This window comes from Odocoileus virginianus, chromosome 8 (genome assembly GCF_023699985.2).
Source record: "Odocoileus virginianus isolate 20LAN1187 ecotype Illinois chromosome 8, Ovbor_1.2, whole genome shotgun sequence".
NCBI lineage: Eukaryota > Metazoa > Chordata > Mammalia > Artiodactyla > Cervidae > Odocoileus > Odocoileus virginianus.
The window spans coordinates 10,783,266-10,804,725 of record NC_069681.1 but is presented as its reverse complement, the minus strand read 5'-3'; the positions used below and the strand labels follow the sequence as shown (position 1 = coordinate 10,804,725).

The window sequence follows — 21,460 nt, the reverse complement described above, 5'->3', positions numbered from 1 at the left end:
GTCAAATGTATGTTTATAGCCCTCTATCTGAGCCAAATAAGAGAAACTTACTTCTGCTTCTGGGAACTGATCTCACCCTGTCATGTGTAAGAGCCCCGTTTTAACGGATTACTTCACCAGCCCCATGATGACGGCAGCTTGCCTGGCCCCTTCTCAGCAGTGGTTTAGTCGCTCAGATGTGTCTGACTCTTGTGATCCGATGGACTGTAGCCGGTCCAACTCCTCTGTCCGTGGGATGTTCCAGGCAAGAATACTGCCGTGGCTGCCACTCTTCTCTGTTTGAAACAGTGCCTGCCGTGACCATCGTCAGTCAGTCTGGACGGGGCTGGCACTTGTGCCCGTGGGGGAATTGTGCAAGTTTTCTCCACATCTCGGCCAGTCCTCACACTGAGCCCTTGGTGACCTTGGTCAGGCGTATTCCGAAGCCAGCACCCCATCGCCCAGCCAGGGCTGTGCTGCCTTTAGGTTTTAAATTTTGCTACCTTTTCATGACAATGACAGCAAACTATATAGAGGGAAATTTTTTTTTCATATATGGAATTTGTTATATCTCTGGAAAGCATTTCTTACCAAGCTTTTTTAGTGGATCGGCAAATTTCCCCCAAAATTCTTTCATATCATCCTTCGTATGTTTAATAAAACACTCTAAAACCAGGCACAGACTAATGTCCCGCCCTGGCCCTCCTCTGAGCATGGCCTTCCATTGAGAGAAGAGTCTGTGGGGCCAGTGGAGCAAGCCCACTTAGATTCTGTGTCTAGAACCTGCTCCCAGTCCTGGGATCCCCGGCTGTCCTGCTCTGGTGACCCAAGTCTGTTTCTTGGGCGTCTTTCTTCGGTCCGTCTCCAGTGCAGCCCGGCGCTGAGGAGGACAGAAAGGTGTGATGGCCTGTGGACACGAGGACTGGGTGTCCACACACGTGCCTGTGAGCCCCGCGAGGTGGGGGCAGAGCCAGCTGCAGAGAGAAGGACGTGGGCTGCAAGCCAGGGGCCAGGCCTGCCCACACCGCCGTGTTCTCGCACGGAGCTTCGAGAATCCAAGTGTTTGGGATTTGACCCTGGCTTTCCAGGTCATTATAATGTCTATTTATCAAAGTAGAGGAAGAACATATTTTATTTAGCAATTTGCAGCCTGATTTATGGGCTCCCCTGGTGGTTCAGACAGTAAAGAATCCGCCTGTAATGCAGGAGACCATGATTTATAACTTTTAAATAGACATCGTATATGGACCTTCATCTGTCCACTTATCCCTTTGATTGTATTCTTGTCTCTGTCACTCTTATCCTCTCTGCCTTCTTTTTAGTCTCAGGAAAAACATGTCCTCCCCCACCCCCAAACTTGGCCCTCTGACGCTGACCCTGGTCTCTCCCCACCGCCTCCTCTCTTGTTATTGCTGTTGTTCAGTCGCTCCATCATGTCCGACTCTGCGACTGCATGAACTGCAGCACGCCAGACTTCCCTGTCCTTCACCACCTCCAGGATAATGTCCTTCACTATGCTTAAACTCACAGCCATTGAGTCTGTGATGCCATCCAACCATCTCACCCTCTGTCGTCCCCTTCTCCTCCTGCCCCCAACCTTTCCCAGCATCAGGGTCTTTTCCAATGAGTCACCTCCTCTCTGCTGCCTGTGAAATGCAGGCACCTCTCCCCAAACACCTGTCCAGATGCTGTTCCATTTCTATCTCATACCACAAACCGTTTACTGAAATTGTGCCCCCGAAGGCCGCCGGGGATTCTCTGCCCAGAGGTCATTAGTCGCCCTGCTCCTGGAGGGCTGTGGTGAATGTCGCTCGGCACGGTTGCACAGCCGTTCCTGACCCATGCATGCTGATTCCAGGGCCGTCCCGGGTACTCTGCATCCGCCACTTCTCTTTCGCACCTTCTTCACTCCACCCTGGGTCTTTTTTCCAGCTCAATGAGGAGGGTGCCCCCCAAGACTTGGCTGGGGCCCTCTGCTCTGCTCTCTCTGTGTATCCACCCTTGACAGTCACACTGACCCCTCCCGAGGGTGACAGCCACATCGCAGATGACAAGAAATAGGTTTCTTCTCTGATATCTCCCCAAATGCGCAGTTCCAGTGTGTCTAGAATGGAACTCGTCTTCCCCATGTAACCTGACTGCCTTCTAACTCCTTATTTTTGTATAAAAATTATTTCAACAGAAAATGTTCTACTTTTCATTTTAAATACCATGATTTCACTTATGTTATGGGTTGTTTTTGTCAGCTAGCTTGGGTTAACCACCATGTATCACGTGAGTGCTGAAGGAAAAAAAATGCATTCCAGCTTCTAAAGAACTTATTTGTGAAAGAGTGTAGTGCACATGGGAAAGGAAAGCTTCTTAATTGCCAAACTTGAATGCAGACTGTCTCAAAGCATTTCAACAAGAAACACACCAGGCCTACTCACAGATAATAAAATGTGTTAAGATGAATAAGATACAGCCTTGTCTTCAAAAAACTCACGAGGTAAAAAAGAATAGAGATGAAAAGAAATCATTGCATTCCCCTCAACACCTTAGGACTTCCCTCAATGCAGGAGATCTGGGTTTGATCCCTGGGTCAGAAAGATCCCCTGGAGAAGGAAATGACAACCCACTCCAGTATTCTTGCGTGGAGAATCTCATGGACAGAGGAGCCTGGTGGGCCACAGTCCAAGGGGTCGCAAAGAGTCAGACATGACTGAGCTACTAACACTTCCAACACCTTAAGCAGTGTTTTGCATGTGGTAGGTGTTCAAAAGACAGCTATTGACTGATGGTGAATAGATAGTAGTGATTCTTAAGTATTTTGACCCATAGCATTCCAGGATCTTTCCAACCCAGGGGTTGAACCTGGGTCTCCTGCATTGCAGTCTTTACCATCTGAGCCACCAGGGAAGCCTGTAGCACTCCAAGTAATCCCCAAAATATTTTGCCCCAGACCCACACCCAGAATTTTCTTTTCAGATCCCCCAGTTGCTCAAATACCCTGAGGTCTATTCCAATCTTTATATCAGTATCACAAAAATTTCTTAGAGGAAAATGAGAGGAGAAAGGGAATTTAGGAGCAAACCCCACAATTGGAGAGAACTACCTTCCTCCGATTATAGTTGCCTCAAATCCCAAACTTCTTCCCAAATTCTGTAAAAATGCTGCCCCTGTCTCAATTCCAGCCTTTTCTCAACAGACAGGACTTTCTCTTGTGCACTGTGAGAGAGGGAATTTAAAAGGTATTTGCTAAACTGAAAAATCTCTGTCATGCACTATTAAATAGAAAAGCAGATTATAAAATCACATGGTCAGTGTTATCCATTAGTTAAAAATCATGTTGATGCTGATGTGTGTGTGTGAACTTATATAAGAAAACCTTAACAGAAGTTATCTTTCAGTAATGGGATCATGGATAATTTTTACTTCTTTGTTGTTGTTGTTGTTGTTATTGTTCAGTTGCTAAGTTGTATCCAACTCTTTGCAACCCCATGGACTTCAGCATGCCAGGCTCCTCTGTCCTCCACCAGCTCCCAGAGTTTGCTCAAATTCATGTCCATCAGTCAGTGATGCCATCCAACCATCTCATCCTCTGCCACCACCTTCTCCTTTCTCCTGCCGTCTTTCCCAGCATCAGGGTCTTTTCCAACGAGTCGGCTCTTCACATCAGGTGGCCCAAAGTATTGGAGCTTCACCTTCAGTCCTTCCAGTGAATATTCAGGGTTGATTTCCTTTAGGATTGACTGGTTTGATCTTGCTGTCCAGGGGACTCTCAAGAGTCTTCTCCAGCACCACAGTCCAAAAACTTCAGTTCTTCAGTGCTCAGTCTTCTTTAGGGTCCAGCTCTCACATCTGTACATGACTACTGGAAAAACCATAGCTCTACCTATAAGGACCTTTGTCAGCAAAGTGATGTCTCTGCTTTTTAATAACGCTGTCTAGGTTTGTCATAGCTTTTCTTCCAAGGAGCACGCGTCTTTGAATTTCATGGCTGCAGTCACTGTCCACAGTGATTTTGGAGCCCAAGAAAAGAAAGTCTGTCACTGCCTCCACTTCCCCCCCTTCTATTTGCCATGAAGTGATCGAACCAGATGTCATTATCTTAGTTTTTGAATGCTGACTTTTACTCGGCTTTTTCTCTCTCCTCTTTCGCCCTCACTGAGAGGGTCTTTAGTTCCTCTTCACTTTCTGTTTTGTGCTTTTCTAGGATTTCTACAGTGAATATATTTCACTTTTGTGTTCAGGAAGAAAAAAAGTATGTGTATTAGTTTTCTACTGCTGTGTAACGAATCACCATAGACTTAGCTTCTTAAAGCAATACCTGTTAAAGTCACAGTTCTGTAGTTGAGAACTCCAGGCAGGCTCGGACTCCGCTTAGAGTCTTATAAGGCTGAAATCAGGATGTCAGCCAGCCAGGGCTCTTACTCAAAGGCTCTGGCGAAGAATCAGCTTCCAAGCCCATTCAAACGGGCAGAGTTTGGTTCCTTGAGGTTGTAGAGCTGAGGTCCCTGTTTCAGTGCTGGCTCTCAGGCAGGGTCATTCCTAGATGTGATTCTCGGGGTCCTGCTCTGTGGCCCACCATCTAGACCACAGATAACTCCCACGGTTCAAATTCCCCCACACTCAAATCTCTCTGTCTTCCCCTTCTACTATCAACAAGAAAAAAATCTCTCTACTTTTTAAGGGCTCATGTGGTTAAATTAGGCCCATCCAGATAATCTTTGTTTTGATCAACTCAGAGCCAGATGATTAGTAACCTTAATTACATCTGCAGAATCCCTTTGGCCTCCTTACATAACATAATCATGAGGTCCTGCCCACATCTAAGGGGACAAGACTGTATAGGTTGTATATACCAGGGGGCCAGGAATCTTGGAGGCCACCTTAAAATTCTGCCTACTATAATGTGGGGTGTGTGTACGTACATATGTGTATGTTTTGTTAAGCTCTCCCCCTGAAAGTTAAGAACGGAATTCTTAATAGCCCCTGAAGCCCTCCTCATACTTTCTACCTGCGGCTGGAGATCAGAGATCACATGAGAATGGACCAGAAGTGAAGGAGCATGGACTTTTTTTTGCCTTTGTTGGTAAACACCTATGGACTTAGGTTTGACAATTCTGGGCAATAACAAAACAAAGTTGGAAGCTTTATAGGTCCAGTGATCATTTTTTAGTGGACAGAGGATTCTAAATGTGATTCTCTTGCCTATAGTATGACATCGCTGGACACTCTGGAGATGGATACAACATTGGTCTAGTACCAATTAACAAAATCCCCAAGGACAATAAGCAAAGACTAGAAATTCTCAAGGTAAATGCATTCAATTACCTCTATATTATGAAACCTTCCACCAGATTAGGTGAAGTATCTACTGGTTCTCTGAAAAGATTCCCTGAAGAAGCGGCAGTTAACTGGAAGCAAAAAGGCTTTCTGTTTTACAGAAATTTAAGCATTAATGTGAGAAAGCACTTATCCTGCCGAAATTCCCGATCTACACCGTACAAAATTTAAACATGGTTCCCTGTATTTTTAGGGGACTCAGGCTAGTATCAGGATTCTACAGTCTATATTCTATAGAGTTCTTCTAAGCCCCTATATATTTCAGAAGGAAAAGAAGGACTCCTTCTAGAGTACTCTCTAAACCCAATTTTATGTATTCCTTAGTATTTTTCTAACAATAAATTCAGTTTCACATACTTAAATCTACAATAGAAACACATTCATCATGTTTTTTAGAGTAAATTTCCTCCATTCCTATTAAGTACAGTGCTTAGTATAACTTTGTTTATTGGAAACCCAAGCCATTCCATATTTTTCTCCTGTGTTATCTCCATTCTCCAATGTGACACCAAGCTTCATATTTTCTTATATTTCCTGACACATTGGATTTTTGTTTTTGTTTTTATTGGCTGTGCTGGGTCTTCACGGCAGCATGAGGACTCAGCAGTAGTTTCGTGTCCCCTCCTTACCCCCCAGCATGTGGGATCATAATTCCTCAACCAGGGATGGAACCCACGTCCCCTGCACTGGAAGGCGGATTCTTAACCACTGGACCACCAGGGAAGTCCGTACATATTGTCACTTTAAATGGCGGCTTGAGTCTTAAAAATCAGTGCCAACTGGATCGTTTTGGAACATTTCCTGTTTTTAACGAGAGTCTTAACCACATCCAGATATCACTGTACACTGTTGTCAGTCTAGGTGCAAATTAAATAGAACTCGCTCAGAGTATTTGTGCTTTCTCATTGTCAATAGAAAAATTGTGTTGTTCTTGTTTTCTTTAAAGAAAGCTTCTCATTAGTGGCTTTTGCACCATGTCTCTTACCCCCAGACGATGCATGCCCACGCTCAGTTCTGCATGAGTGGGGACCACACCTTAGAGGGGACGGAGCATGCCATCAAGGAAATCGCCAAAGAGGAAGCTGATGAGTACTTCGTCATCGTCTTAAGTGATGCGAACCTGTCTCGCTATGGAATACATCCTGCCAAGTTTGCCCAGATCCTGACAAGCAACCCTCAAGTGAATGCTTTCGCCATCTTCATTGGCTCTTTAGGCGATCAAGCAGCCAGGTAAGCGTCATCTTAGGGTGCAGCAGAGGGCAGGGGTAGAGAGGTCTGAGTGGCTGACACGAAGTAGTGGGGACAGTGGGGGCCTGGGGGGGAAACAGAAGCCAGTGGCTGCCCTCAGCAGCTGACAGTCCGGGCGAGGGGGCGGGATGCTCTTCCTTATATTTAGATGAGCAGCAATGCTTTAAGTTACGTATTTTTCAGCTTATATTTAACCAACAATAAAATAAATAGCAAATTGATTTGTCTACCAGTAAAATTAAGCAGTATTTTATACATTTTGCCTTTTACATCAAGGTGTCAAGCTCAGTTCATGCTCAAATCATATTCAAAGCATCTACTATTTTCGTAGCATCAGAGATTGGGGATGTGTGTGTCTCTACATTTTATTTAGACATACTAGACATGCATGCATTCGTGCTGAGTCACTTCAGTTGTGTCCGACTCTGCGACCCCATGGACTGTAACAGCCCACCAGGCTCCTCTGTCCATGGGATTCTCCAGTCAAGAATACTGGACTGGGTTGCCATTTCCTTCTCCAGGAGATCTTCCTGACCCAGGGATTAAACCCACATCTGTGGCTTTTTACCACTGAGCCACCAGGGAAGCCCAACATACACATACATATATGTAAATAAGATCTAATATGGGTATCTACGTATCTATAAACTGAGGAAGGAAATGGCATCCCACTCCAGTACTCTTGCCTGAAAAACCCCATGGACAGAGGAGCCTGGCAGGCTACAGTCCATGGGGTCTCAGAGTTGGACACGACTAAGTGACTTGACCACAGCACATACATATATATATATAAATATAAACATAGTCAGACAGATAATCTTCCTTATATTTCTCCTTCATGTATGTCTGTATCTATAGTAAGATGCTACACTAAATATGCTGAATATTCAGTAGAGAGACTTACGGTCAGATAATCAATACTATCATGGATCATCTGAAAGAAATATGGAAACATTTTCGTTTCTTAAACACACTAACATTTATCTTTCTGAATTACAGACAGAAATGGTTTTTCTCTACTTAAAGTACTTGTAAGGAGCAGAAAACACAATTAAAAGTATATCTCCTCAGAAAAAGAAAATAAAATCCTGCCTACATCACAAAAGCCCACGTACCCTTTTGTTTCTCCACCTCTTTTACGTGTCACACCCTATGGTACAGAGTCCCGGAAAGTAAAAGTCGCTCAGTCCTTTCCAATTCTTTGCAACCCCATGGACTATACAATCCATGGAATTCTGCAGGCCAGAATACTGGAGTGGGTAGCCATTCCCTTCACCAGGGGATCTTCCCCACCCAGGAATCGAACCAGGGTCTCCTGCATTGCAGGCAGATTCTTTACCAACTGAGCTATCAGAGAAGCCCACAGACTCCTGGACAGACTAGGAAATGTTTTAGGGTCCAAAGTTCTGACATATTTTCTCTTCCCTTTGATTTGCTGCAGGATTGCAGGGTACGGCTAAGACTTAATAACACATAACTACAGTCCCTTTATTATAAATGACTTCACATCTTTCTCAGTTGTGCATCTTAGCCTCTTTGAGAACTTCCATGTCCTCAAATGTAGACCATGCCTTTTCCGCTTAGACTGTCTTCAGGACCAGCCCAGGATGAATCCAGACGACAAGCTCAACAAATACTGTTTGAGCTGAAATAGCTATTTTGTCTTTCTAGTGAACAGATCCTGTTTGAACACTTAAGAAAGCACAATAATACCCTTGTGGTTTCCTGGGGAAGTGATCCAACATCCACTGGCAGGAGATACGTTGTAGAATTAGCTGGTCTACCAGGCATGCCAAATGCATGATACTGCACAGGAGAGTGGACTTTTATTAAATATCATTCCAAAACCAAACTCTGCTGGCACAGTAAAAGGAGGCGTTCTTTGGGATAAAACTGTGTCTTGTACTTTTATTGCCTCCAAAAATGGCCCTTTGTTCCCAGTGATAACTTGGCATTTTAAAAAATTATCATAAGCCCATATATCCTCAGTGTCATCAAAGCAGGCATTGCATAAGTCAGATTATATTTCACATTGTATGATGTTGGGCAGAAAAGAGAAAGGGAGAGAGAGAGGAGGGAGAGGACGCAAGAGGAAGAGAGAATGAACCACTTGAGGTTTGGCTGGGCCACTTTTCTTGAAGCCTGTTTTTCTAAGGCAGGAAAGGCAGTTAGTAGGACAGTGTGAGGCAAACACATTCTCTGAATCTAGGTGAGCTAGTCCCAGATTGATCCCGAGGGCTCCTTTCTGCCAAGGGAATATAAAATACCAGGAAATGACTGTCATAAAAGGGAGAGCATTTTTTTCCTTGCAAATTCCCCAATTTTCTCACTGAAAAGACCTTTCTTTCGGTTCAGTGCTTCCAGCGAGCCTCTCTCTGTAGCTCTTTGTTGCCTAGCAACAGCCAGTTCCACTGCAAGCAGGGGCAAGATATTAAAAACTGAGAAGTTCCCTTCCTAAGAAACCATTAGGATGCTGAGGTCTGCAGAGGCCGGAGGTAGAAGGGGCGCCCTGGTTTGCAATGGTAATTTTCTTTCCCCATCCATCCTGACAGGCTTCAGAGAACTCTACCAGCGGGCCGGTCTTTCGTTGCCATGGACACCAAGGACATCCCTCAGATTTTACAACAGATTTTCACCTCCACCATGCTGTCCAGTGTTTAAGAAGTGCCCTTATCACCCTGGTGACCCTAGGATTTGAAATTAGATATGAAGAAAGTATCCTGAAGAAAAGAAGAGGTCTATCAAGTGTCCATGTGCAATGACTGGATAATTCTGGCATTCCTGGGCTTTCCTGCACTTGCTAAGTAATCAGAATTCAGAGAAGCATCCAGAGTGAGGCCCATGCACCACTGAGGTGTGATCACTAGAGGAAGCAAGTTGACCTGCATTATGTGAAAGGTCAGGGTTAAAGGAAGGTGGTTTGAGAATGGTGGTGCATGGTCTGTTTCCAAAACCCTAAGGGATGAAGAGGACCTTGCTGTTGCCTTAATGCATCACCTGGTCACTTAGGATGAAAAAAGTGACCTCGGTAAACGAAGCCGTTGACGCCACATTCTGACACTGGAATGCAACTCTATGCAAACCCACTGAATCTGCTCCTGTTCAGTAATTATTTTTATTTTTTTTCCTCTGCTCTGTATTGCCCAACAAACAATGATTTGATAGTCTTCAACCCACTTAAAAGTCCTTTCAACAACAGTATTCTATAAAAGGTTGGGTTTTCTCAATAATTTCATTGTCTTAGCCAAAACCAAAAGGAATCAAAAGCTCCTTGGAGTGCTTCCTTTCCCATGTGACTTTTAAAGGGCTTTTTAAAGAATAAAGAGCAAACGCTGCTGGGATTGGGAGGATAAAAGATGTCTTGCCTCGAGTTTACTGTCTCTTCTCCTTCAGGGCTTCGCAAAGTTTCACAGTCCTCCATTTTGGTGTCAAAAATGTAGCAGCTCAAAATAACAAACACTTATTTTTTTTTTTTTTTTACCTAAAATGAAGTGAAAACAAGGCAGGATGTTTGAGCTGAATGGTAACTGGAGATTTCTTTAGCTATTTAAATAAACAGCCTTATTCGTTTTTTTAAAAAATTGTTTCTAATTGGAGGATAACTGCTTTACAATACTGTGTTGGTTTCTGCCCTACGACAGTGTGAATGAGCATGAAGAATCACATATCCCCTCCCCCAAGAACCTCCCCCCCCCCCCCCCCACCCCGCCAGGTCGCCTCCGAGCTCCGGCTTGGGCTCCCTGTGTTACACAGCACATTTCCACTTCTTGTTGTTCAATCACTCAGTCTTGTCTGACTCTTTGAGACCACATGGTCGCAGCACGCCAGGCTTCCCTGTCCTTCACCATCTCCTGGAGCTTGCTCAGACTCATGTCCGTCGAGTCGGTGATGCCGTCCAAATTCCCACAGCTATCCGATGGTGGTGTATTTATGTCAACGCTCCTCTCTCGGTCTGTCCCACCCTCTCTTTCCCCCCGCTGTGTCTGCAAGTGTGTTCTCTACATCTGCGTCTCTATTCCTGCTCTGTCAATCGGTTCATTGGTACTATTTTTCCAGATTCCATATATATCTGTTAATACGCGATATTTGTCTTTCTCTTTCTGATTTACTTCACTCTGTGTAACAGGCTCCAGGTTCATCCATCTCAGCTCAACTGACTCAAATTTGTTTCTTTTTATAAGCCTTATTCTTTTTTATTTCCCCAAAATGTACCTCATTCCCACCCTCTCTTGGGCTGACCTTTACTTATCAATAGGCTCGATGTCCAGTGTTTTTTTTTAAGTCAAACGTTCCAGCAGAAGTCAGCCTCTTTTCAACCATGTAATAAAAGTTTCTCTTCATCACTGATGGCAAAGTCCAAAATGCTGGGAGCACCAATATGTGTGTGCTTTCTTACGACAAGCTGGAAAAACTAGTCTTGTTATTAAGGTTATTTTATTCACCCCTACATGGTGGGAACTGTACAGTTCATTTCATTTTAATTACAGCAAAGAAATGATAACCCTCATTTGTTTCACCACCCCATCTCCATACCAAAGAAATAGAAGCAATCAGCTTTCCCGTGCAGTATTTCCCAGCCAGTTTGGCATGACTTGTTTCTCGAGACAGACGCCTGCTCTGTGTATTGAATCATCCAAAGATGCAAATGATTTCAATCTAATATCTTTAAAAATATAATTGCATTAATAACAATATCATATAATGATAATAAAAGAATGGCAGCTAGCATTTACTGATCACTGTGTGCCACGTATGCTAAGCGATTTCATACATTATTCCATTCAGTTATCACAACAATGCATGTAAAATAGGTTATTTTTTAACCTCTTTTTACAGATAAAAGAAGGGAGGCTCAAAGAACTTAAGACTGTTGCTCATTGTACCTGTGGCTCAGACAATAAAGAATCTGCCTGCAATGCAGGAGACAGGGCTTAGATCCCTGAGTCAGAAAGATCCTCTGGAGAAGGGAATGGCTACCCATCCCAGTATTCTTTCCTGGAGAATTCCACAGACAGAGGAGCCTGGTGGGCTACAGTCCATGGGGTCACAAAGAGTCGGATATGACTGAGCCACTAACACTTGTACTACTAACATCCTCATTTCACAAAGAAGGACACTGAGCCTTGGGGAAATCCAAGAAAACAGAAACACTCGCAGCCAGACAGGGGCCGAGCTGTGACCCTGGACTGTCCCCTCTCATGCTTTATTCTTGCAAACTGACCACATTTCCTGGAGCCCTCGCCTCTCCCGACTACTTGGAAACTAGCTGCACAATTCGAGTGCTTGGAGGAGGGGTGGGGACCAAGGACAGGGGACCCTGCTGGAGGGACACACCCCATGGATCCTTCCTGGGCACAGCAGCGGCTTGAGGAAGTGCCCATCCAAATGGCAGCTTCATCCCTGGGGATGCCCCTTTGCTGGAGGGTCACAGCCCCTGAAAGCCTTTGGAAGTTGAACCCAAGAGTGATTGATGGAACAGCCTTTCAACAATCGTCCCCATGAGTTACCTGAATAAGCAGAAGCCTTTTTTTTTTTTTAAACATGGAAAGAATGTTCTCAAGTAATTTAATTTCCCTTTCCCCACTGGCCAGACAGCCTTTGCAAAAGTTATTTTTAAAAAATGTATAACTCCCTGGCTTTCCTGATTTGTAAAAGGGAAGGACGGTGGGGGAGGGGAGTAGAGAGTGAGAAGATGACGGGCTTCTTTTCGTTTCTTGCAATAAATACCTAAGAAGCTGTGTCTTTATTATTAAATGAACTTAATTATAGGCCACTCCAAGCTGTTCCCAGGCCCTTCTTAGGGCCAGGGCGTTATAATAACCGCATTGTGCAGCTCGGTGTGGGGCGGGTGGGGTGACTTGTTCCACTGAAAGGCGGCTAAACCCGTCCTCAGGGAGCCCACGTGACGCTGAGAAGGTCCATTGTGATCCTGAGCAGCCAGGAGGAATGAAAGCCACGAGTCGCCCGGTGAAGGATGCGTCTCCCCACCCCCGCCCCCGGGTCCTTTGTGAGCGCCCGCAAGACGACCTCATCACGCATGTGCGGCTCAGCGCACCCGCAGGAAGAGGGTCTGAGCAGGGGTCCCTGCGCCTAGCACATGTTTGGAATGAATCGTTTAATTCTTTACATTACACCCTCTCCTGCGAACTGTCAGGAGGAGAAATCCATCCATGCCAGCAGGGTTTTTTCTGAACAAACTCTGGGGCTTGGAAAGTCTCTTAGGAGCGGTGTTCCCTGGACCGCGTGGTCAGTGTTCCTGAAACGCATCTCTGGGGACTCCAAGCCCCCGCTCCCCCTGGCTTCTTACTGCGCCTGTCAGATCGGCCAGAGTGAAATTCCTCAGGGAGCAGAGCAGAGAGATTTGGGGGAACCAGGGAGCAAGAGGAGTTGTCGCTTATCTGTTCCATTTCTGTTTGTTTCCAACCATCACCATTATGGGAGAGATCACAAGTTTAACACCTCCTGTGCCTAGATAATTTTTTTTTTTCCCCTGGAGTTGCATCTCAGGAATAACCACATGGCCACTTGTATTGAGTAAATCGCACATGATTTCATCTTATTAAGGAAAAAAATGTCCCTTTTTAAAAAAGTATTCCAACCAGTAACATATAGCTTTTTCAAATACTTAAATGAATTGTTGAATTTGCTACCAATTTCTCGTCAGGGTTATATCATAAACTTCTTACCTGTTGTTGCCTCTCCTTTCTGTTTTTTCTAAGATATGCTGTGGCAAAAGTATTATGTAAGTAATGGAAAATAATTCCCCTGGTCTGCAGTGGGAGGATTTCCAAACAGGGTAGAACTGGTAAGAAGGAAGTTGTCGGTGCTGCTCGGCCATGAACTGTTAATATCAACACCTGTGCGGCCTTGGGCTAGCCGCTTGTGGGCCTCAGTGGCTTCACATCTGCATTAAAAGGGTTGGACAGAGTGGTCTGCAGCACCGCAGTCTCGTGTTCCTTTATCTCCCACAGCGCGTTGACTTTGTCCCCGACGTCTTACCCAGCCTCCTCGTTTCAGGGTATTTTTGTCTCAGCCCCACGCATATTTTAGCCCCTGTGGGACCGGGGATTTGGGCACCTATATCAGTCACCCTAAGAAAATGTGTTATGAGTGAATATTCTGAAAGTTATGTAAACACCATTAGAATTGGACAAGAGGGACTTTCTGCCCAGCATCTGGGCAGATAGTTCTGTAGGGTCACGATTCACAAGATTTCTGCCCATTGTCTCTTGCTTTGCATTTTGCAGCCATAAAATAAAGTTCCGGATCTGCTGATATACACAATGGGATCAAAAAGGATCAGGAATTGGAAAGCCACAGTGTGCTGAGAGCTGACCTTAGTGCCGCAGCTGAACAATGCACAATTGTGTGTGTGGGTTTTTTTCTTCAATTGTTAAATCCTGTAAACAAAAACCTCCTCCGGAGGAGAAGAAAATGCTTGCCAAGTAGACTCTCAAGATGAGAGCGATTTGACAGTTTCGGGTTTTTTTTTTTGTTTTGTTTTGTTTTTGAGACTAAGCCCTGTCTGGGGCTTTCACCTTCAAACAGAGACCTCGTCTCTTCTGGCACAGCCATGCCCGTGGGCTTTGGAATGCCAGGGTTACATAATTTTAAAATTGAGTGGCACTTGTGGTATTTGACCACTCAGAGTCGAGTATAACACTCTTTTAAGGTGGTTTGGGTCCAGAGGGTGGCTAGAATGTCATATTCTGCGGTAAGAAATAAGGGACCTGTCATGCGCGGGTGACCACCTATGCCCCCACCCCCTGGCCCCCAACAGGCGCCAAAGGCACCCTGACGCTTCCCTCTTCTCACGGGCTTCAGCAAAAGGGCTTTGGAGCCATCAGCTCTTCTCCCTGTAGGAACAATCTCAGTGTTTGTCAATAGACTCTGACTCCCAAGATGGTGGATTTGACCCCAGAGGACTTCCAGAATATAAAGATTTATTGAAATTACATGCAGCTCTGAGGCATTCGTAACAGTAACTGGAGCCTGACCTGGAAATGGGAGGAAATTGTCAGACTGAGCATCCCAAAGCTAGTGTGTCTGTCATGCCTGCTGGAATGTGGTGAGAAAGTAATGAGCCTGTCAAGAGTCCTTTGTGTAACTGGTCTCATGATGCCACACGTGAAGCATCATTCATTGAGACTGGAAGAAAAATAAGTGTCCTTACTCAAGACATTAGAGTTGAATTTGCAAATGCACCATATTTATATGAATAAAATACTGACGCTAATTCAGTGAGACTGATCATGTCTTCATTTCAGAACTCATCACTAAGAAGTCATCCGTCATCAGACTCTAGGAATAGAGTGTCGACAAAGCTAGGTGGTCCACCTCCTTTCACAAAAGATTTTCTGGCCCATGTGAAATTCAGCCCTGAAAACACTGGCCTAGAAAGGCACACTTGTGGACCAGTGGAAATACTGGGTTGGCTAACAAGTTTAGGTTTTTCTAATGAACTTTTTGGCCAACCCAGTACATGTCCACACTGGAGGAATCAGCCTGTTGACCAGCGTTGGCTTTGACTCCTGGGATGGGGGTGATGCGAGGGCATTGGCGGGTTCCCATAGACCCCAGAGCTGCTGAGGCATCCCAGGGTCTCTGCCCCAGGCCAGGATGTCCAGCCTCCAGGTGGCACGCACATACAATTTAAAGGACAGATGATGGGGTACCCAGGAAGGCCTGAGGCTTAGTTAATAGACACACGGACCAGGAAATGGGACTGTTTGTTTCACAGTGAACAAAGACATGTCTATAATCTGTAAAGTGTCCTTTAGGGCCCAGATGCTTCTGAACAACTCTTCTCCAGGCGGATAGAATATGCATGTCTGTACATGGCGGGCTGGAGCACAAAGATGTGTGGCGCCTGAACTGAGGCGTCTCTCTTTCGCGCTGACCTTTCCTGCACACTGAAGCGGAGGAGCGCGCTCTCTGCAGAGGTGGAGACGCGCGGCTCCGCAGAACCGCTTGAAAGCAGACATTCAGTCACTTGGCAGGAATACAGCTCTGCACAGCTGGCCTGGCGTCTTGCCCCCTCGTGTCTGAAGTCTGTCTTTGGAGAGGGGTTTCTCAGCAAGACGGGCTCCTCTTTGTAAATACAAATAGCCCTGGGAGGCCATCCATCACGCTCATCTTGGCTTGAATCCCTTGCTCACAGGCGGAGATGAAGGTCCTCAGACAGGACTGTGGTGGAGGGAGGCAAGGAAGGGGATGAGGGATGTTCGCCACTTGGAGCATCACCCAAGCAGAGAACGGGGCCTGGGGCACCGCATGAGGGCACAAGACGTGGCCACATGAGGGTATGTATTTGGTCTTCCACTGAACGCTTCCACCCGTGTGTATGGGTGGTGATTTGGTCCTCTTGCATCTTGCTTTTGTACAGACATCAGCTTTCCACCTGTATTTTGCCCTCTGTCTTAAGGAAACACTGCCTTTCTTATATCCAGGTTTCAACAGAAGCAGGTGCCGCAGACATGATCAGGAGGGGATTCTCCAGCCCTGGTCAAGGGTCTTCCACCCAAAGGCAAAGCCGTTCACCTTTGGAAATCTATCTACTCTACAGTCCCTGAATCATGTCTTTGGTAAAGTGAACAAATCAGATTCTTTTTTATGCCCTGTTCAGTTTACCAAGAGAAGAACTCCTGGGCTGTGTGTGCATGCATGCTAAGTTGCTTCAGTCCCGTCTGACTCTGTGACCCAATGGACTGTACCCCACAGGGCTCCTCTGTCCATGGGATTCTCCAGGCAAGAATCCTGGAGTGGGTTACCATGCCCTCCTCCAGGGGATCTTCCCGACCCAAGGATCAAACCCGAGTCCTTATGTCTCCTGCATTGGCAGCCAGGTCCTTTACCACTAACCACCGCCCCCCTCCCCCGGGCTAGGGGACTTTCAAAAGAGAACTTACACCCACCCCTGAGAGGCCACAGCATTTACTGGAAGCCACTTCTCTCCCAGCAGAGGCAGAGCTGGTCTGGGCCCAAGTGGGCAGCCCAGCAAGCCACGGGGACATCCTAGTGCAAAGACCTGTGGACTTCTCGAGTTCCATCCTGGTGAGGCCTGAAACAAGACCCGAGTGAGCTTTCAACTCAGAACCCTCCTCCTGCGCAGCGAGGGTACTGAGAAGGCTGCTCCTGGGACGCTCTCTAAAGTGTCTGTAATCCAGTCTGTAGGAAGAAGTTGTTATGTAAGTTTCTAAAAGCCCTAAGTGATATTGTGTCTGTACTAAAAAAGCAAGTGCCTCTGAAAAATGAATGTGGCCTCTTAAAAACAGTTCTTTTTTCCTCTTCTAAGGAAAATCAAGGTGTTTTCTTTTTTTGAGATGTAATTGACATATTATATCATTGTATTAGTTTCAGGTGTACAGCATAATGATTCAATATACGTATTACTGCAAAATGATCACCATAATGTCTAGCTGACATCCATCACCACGTGTATAAGGAGAATCAGTTACGCATTTCTTGATTCTCGGTCTGCCAGTGACTTCCCTCCCCTTCATCACTGCCGACCCCCGAGGGCTTATAAATAAAGACCATGACATCAATTTCTCTCCTAAAACCACTTCAGCTCCTCCCCATGACGATCTCTTTTGGACACCACCAAATCAGCCTGCCCCACCCAGGTCTCCCAGAAAGAGATCTCATGGCTGGTACCCTGAAAGACTGTGAGTCAGACAAGCCCAGGGACAAGCACAGAAGGCAGAGGAGGCTGATGTTTGTGACGAGAACATGCACCCTGTTTTCCGTGGTCAAACCCATCCCAGCCGCGCCACAGCACCCAAGAAACCCACACTCTGCTCCGCGTGGTGCACTCAGCATCCGTGGGATCACAGTGGATTTCTAGACCTGCTCCTATCAGCTCTGTGACTCTAGGCAACTGTCCTGGTCTCCCTGAGCATCACTTTTCTCCCCTCTGAGATGAGGATAATAATTCCATATCTCAGGGTTCATGTGAAGATAGAAGTCATGAAAGCACATCATAAACAGAAAGTGAGTCCAGCTCGACCGATGTTTGGTGTTAGTCCCAGAGTGGGATGTGGCCCCTTAGAAGGTAAAGGTCTCTTTGACCAGTTTCGTTTGGGCAGCAGGGCATCCTTGGTGGTGGTTTAGTCGCTAAGTCGTGTGCGACTCTGCAACCCTGCGGACTGTAGCGCCCCGAGCCCTGCACCCCCAAATGCAGGCTCCTCCGTCCTGGGATTTTCCAGGCAAGAATACTGGAGTGGGTTGCCATTTCCCTCTCCAGGGGATCTTTCCCAACCCAGGGATGGAACCTGGGTCTCCTGGACTCTTTACTGACTGATCCACTAGGGAAGACTCCTTAGGCTTAGCCAAACACCTCAGCACAGGTGCAGACTGTCCCTCAGGAGGAATGAGTGGGGAGAAAATAAAGGAAAATGGCAGGCACAGCAGCTTGGGGGGGCGGGGGGCGGGGCAGACGACGGGACCCCACGTGCCTCCAGGACAGCCAGAGCCCATGCTTTCAGAAGCGGCTAAGATCATGATGTGTCTCCCGGTCAGAATTTTGTTTCTTGTCTCTGGTTGAGGGGCGGTGAGCTGGCCTTTCTCGGGAGGGCTTCCCAATAGTTTGCACAGCAGCCACAGGCTCCCCTTTGGGAGCTGTTAGCACTAGAACTGTTTTAAAATAAAGACTGAAATAAATAAATAAAGACGGTAATAAAGTCTGTCTGGGATGTCTTCCTGACCTGTGCCCCTTCCTCAAACCCAGGGGAGAAGCCCTGACTCAGCCAGCTGTTCAGATGTCCCTCGAAGGAACTGGTCCCTTTAGTCAGTCCCTTTCGGGGTGACTGAGGAGTCTTAGAAGGCTTATTCCAGGCTGCCATGTTCTGGAATATACTGAGTGAATAATAAAAATTATGATTAAACAAAATAATTATAGCTGGCTCTTATCTAAAATACATCACAGCAGTGACTGCAGCCATGAAATTAAAAGATACTCGCTCCTTGGAAGAAAAACTATGACAAACCTAGACAGCATATTAAAAAGCAGAGACATCACTTTGCTGACAAAGGTCTATATGGTCAAAACTATAGTTTGTCCAGTAGTCATGTGCAGATGTGAGAGTTGGATCATCATAAAGAAGGCTGAGCATGAAAGAAGTGATGCTTTCAAGCGTGATGCTGGAGAAGACTCTTGAGAGTCCCTTGGACAGCAAAGAGATCAAACCTAGTCAATCCTAAAGGAAATCATCTGTGAATAGTCATTGGAAGGAATGGAGCTGAAGCTGAAGCTCCAATACTTTGGCCCCCTGAGTCAAAGAGCCAACTCATTGGAAAAGACCTTGATGCTGGGAAAGATTGAGGGCAGGAGGAAAAAGGGGTTACAGAGGATAAGATGGTTGGATTGTATCACCAACTCAATGCACACAAGTTTGAGCAAACTCCAGGAGATGCTGAAGTCAGGGAAGCCTGGTGTGCTGCAGTCCATGGGGTCGCAGAGTTGGACACGATTTAACAACTGAACAACAACTTAATCTTCCCAAGGGCCAGGTACTTCCTAAGCACTTTGCATAAACTTATTAAATCCTCAATTTCATGAGAGAGCTACTATTCTTACTACCATTGCACATCAAAAGCGAAGACAGCCAGGAATCTAAAAAGTACAACATCATGAATCAACAATACTTCAAAAAAAATTTTTTTAATACAGCAAACTAGTGAATAAAACAAAAACAAAGCGGACTCACAGATAATAGGAAACAAGCTAGTGGGGTAAGGGAAGGTGGGCGAGGCGACATAGGGGCCGGGCGAGGGGGAGAAAGGGTTATTATAGGTTGCATGAAATCATCATGCCTATGAAACTTTTGAAAGCGTTAAAGCACTACAGGATGCAAAAAATCATTCAAGTTTTGGGAAATTTTTTAATGAAAAAGAAGCAAAGACAGCCAGGCTACTCTAAAAGAGAAAAGAAAAGCCAGCCTGCAGACTGAGGGAGGGGGAGAGGTGCATTCGGCAGGCACGAGTGATCATGGTGACTACAGTCTCAGGAGCTGAGCGGGCCATGGCATCACTGTCCCCGGGTCTGCCTTCCCCGCCGTGGGTAAGAACAGGAGTCCTGTCTCCTTTGCCTTCAGTCTGGCCCCCAAAAAAGCAGTCAGGAAACTTGAAGAGCAGTGGGCTGTGGGGCACCGGGGTCCTGGGAGGTGGGAGGTGGGCTGGCCCCCAGGGCAGTAGTCGGGAGGGCCCGGGGGTGAGCGTGGTCTGAGTCACAGCCTGAAGCTGGACTGTCCCGGGGGCACCAGAGGTGGCTCTCTGCTGGCTCCTCTGTCCGGCCCTGAGAAGCAGCGTTCTCCTTGGAGCCTCCAGGGTGGCCTTCTGGGCCGCTCAGCTGCTAGCTCCAGCTCCAGCCCCAGCCTGGGGCCCAGAGTCGGGAGAGCTCAACAGAACATAGCTCCTTACTTGGAGGGACTTCATGATGTGGCTGTTTTGTTTTGCTTTGCGTGTTTGTTTCTCCTTGAAAATGAGTTGAGAACCTTCTTTTACCCAAGATTACACGTTAGGCTGGTGATGAAAGGTCTGTGCCATGCACAAGGGGCCCTAGGGGTGGAGCACTTAGACTTGCAAGCTTTTTTGTTGACAGTGGCTTGCTCTATGACAAAAAAACAAAAAGGAAATTATCAGGGAGGATAGCAATTGTCCTGGTCATTGTGAAGCTGTCTGGGACTCCTGGCTGCTTAACGTGGCTGCCAAACATCTCAGCCTTATACACAATCCGGTAAGGCCTCTAGATTCGTCAGTCTCCAGGAGGCTTAGAAAAACATCAGTCGGTCCATGTTCCCAAACCCACACAAAAGCGTGCTTTTGCAAAGAGGCTGGCACAGCATGGATTAGTCAGTGGGATGGATGGATGCATCAGTGGGGTAACTCAGTGGGCAGTGAGGGGTGGATGGGTCGAAGCAGGAAAAGTCTACCCTATTTAAAATATCTCAGGGAAAGGAGATTTCCAGAGGTCATATTAGAACCCATGGTAATAATAGTGTGGCCGAGGTAGAGATTCAGCTTTGGCCTAAGCACAAATTCTGTCACATCTGGTCAATGTGGCAGCCTAGACCCATGTGTAACCCACTTACAGGAGAGATGAGGGACCTCCTGGAAAGGGTTTTATCCCAAGAGAAGAGCAAATCAGATACAAAAGCTTGACCCTAAAACCAAATCTTACTAGTGGGAAGGGCAAGGGTGCCCTTGGGTCCAGGTCAGACCCTGGTGACAAGCAGATATTCAGGTCGCTGTGCCCAGAAGACGCGGTGAGACCACAGAGACCAATTCTTTAGGTACCTGAGGAATTTCCAAGGGACCACAGGCTGCTTAGCAAGGTACAGATGTCCTGGCCAAAGAAACAAAACAGTCCTTAAGCTCATGAAATCGCATCTCGTACACTAACTGGTTTTCCGTCCCGTGTGCTGCGCTCAGTCATGTCCAGCTCTTTGCAACCCCGTGGACTGTAGCCCACCAGGATCCTCTGTCCAGAGGATTCTCCAGGCAAGAATACAGGAGTGGGGCGTCATTTCCTCCTCCAGGGGATCTTCCCAACCCAGGGATTGAACCTGTATCTCCTGCATCTCCTGCATTGGCAGGCGGATTCTTTACCACTGATGCCATCTGGGAAGCCTAGTTTTCTGTCCCAGGGAACTTTTTAAAATATATTCCTATTCAGGTATAATTCACATACCTTTTTAAAATTCAACCTTTTAAAGCAGTTCTGTGGTTTGGAGTATATTCAGACAATAGGGCAAACATCATCACTAACTAATTCTAGAATATTCTCATCATCCCAGAAGGAAATCCCATACTTAGTAATCATTCCCCATTGTCCCTCCCCCAGTCCCTGGCATCACTAATGTATACTTTCTGTCTCAACAGAGTCTCCTATTCTGGACATTTCTTC

General features: G+C 46.3%; 1 protein-coding gene across 1 annotated transcript in view; it reads left to right on the top strand.

The window, feature by feature from the left end:
• The window catches only part of VWA8 (von Willebrand factor A domain containing 8), a 367,424-nt gene extending 357,288 nt beyond the window's left edge, over positions 1–10,136 (top strand). Inside the window, exons 43-45 of the mRNA XM_070471177.1 lie at positions 5,179–5,277; positions 6,299–6,537; positions 9,108–10,136. Of these exons, the coding sequence (XP_070327278.1) occupies positions 5,179–5,277; positions 6,299–6,537; positions 9,108–9,216 (447 nt within the window). The 3' untranslated portion in view covers positions 9,217–10,136. The remainder of the gene's footprint in view (positions 1–5,178; positions 5,278–6,298; positions 6,538–9,107) is intronic.
• The last annotated feature ends 11,324 nt before the right edge of the window (positions 10,137–21,460 follow it).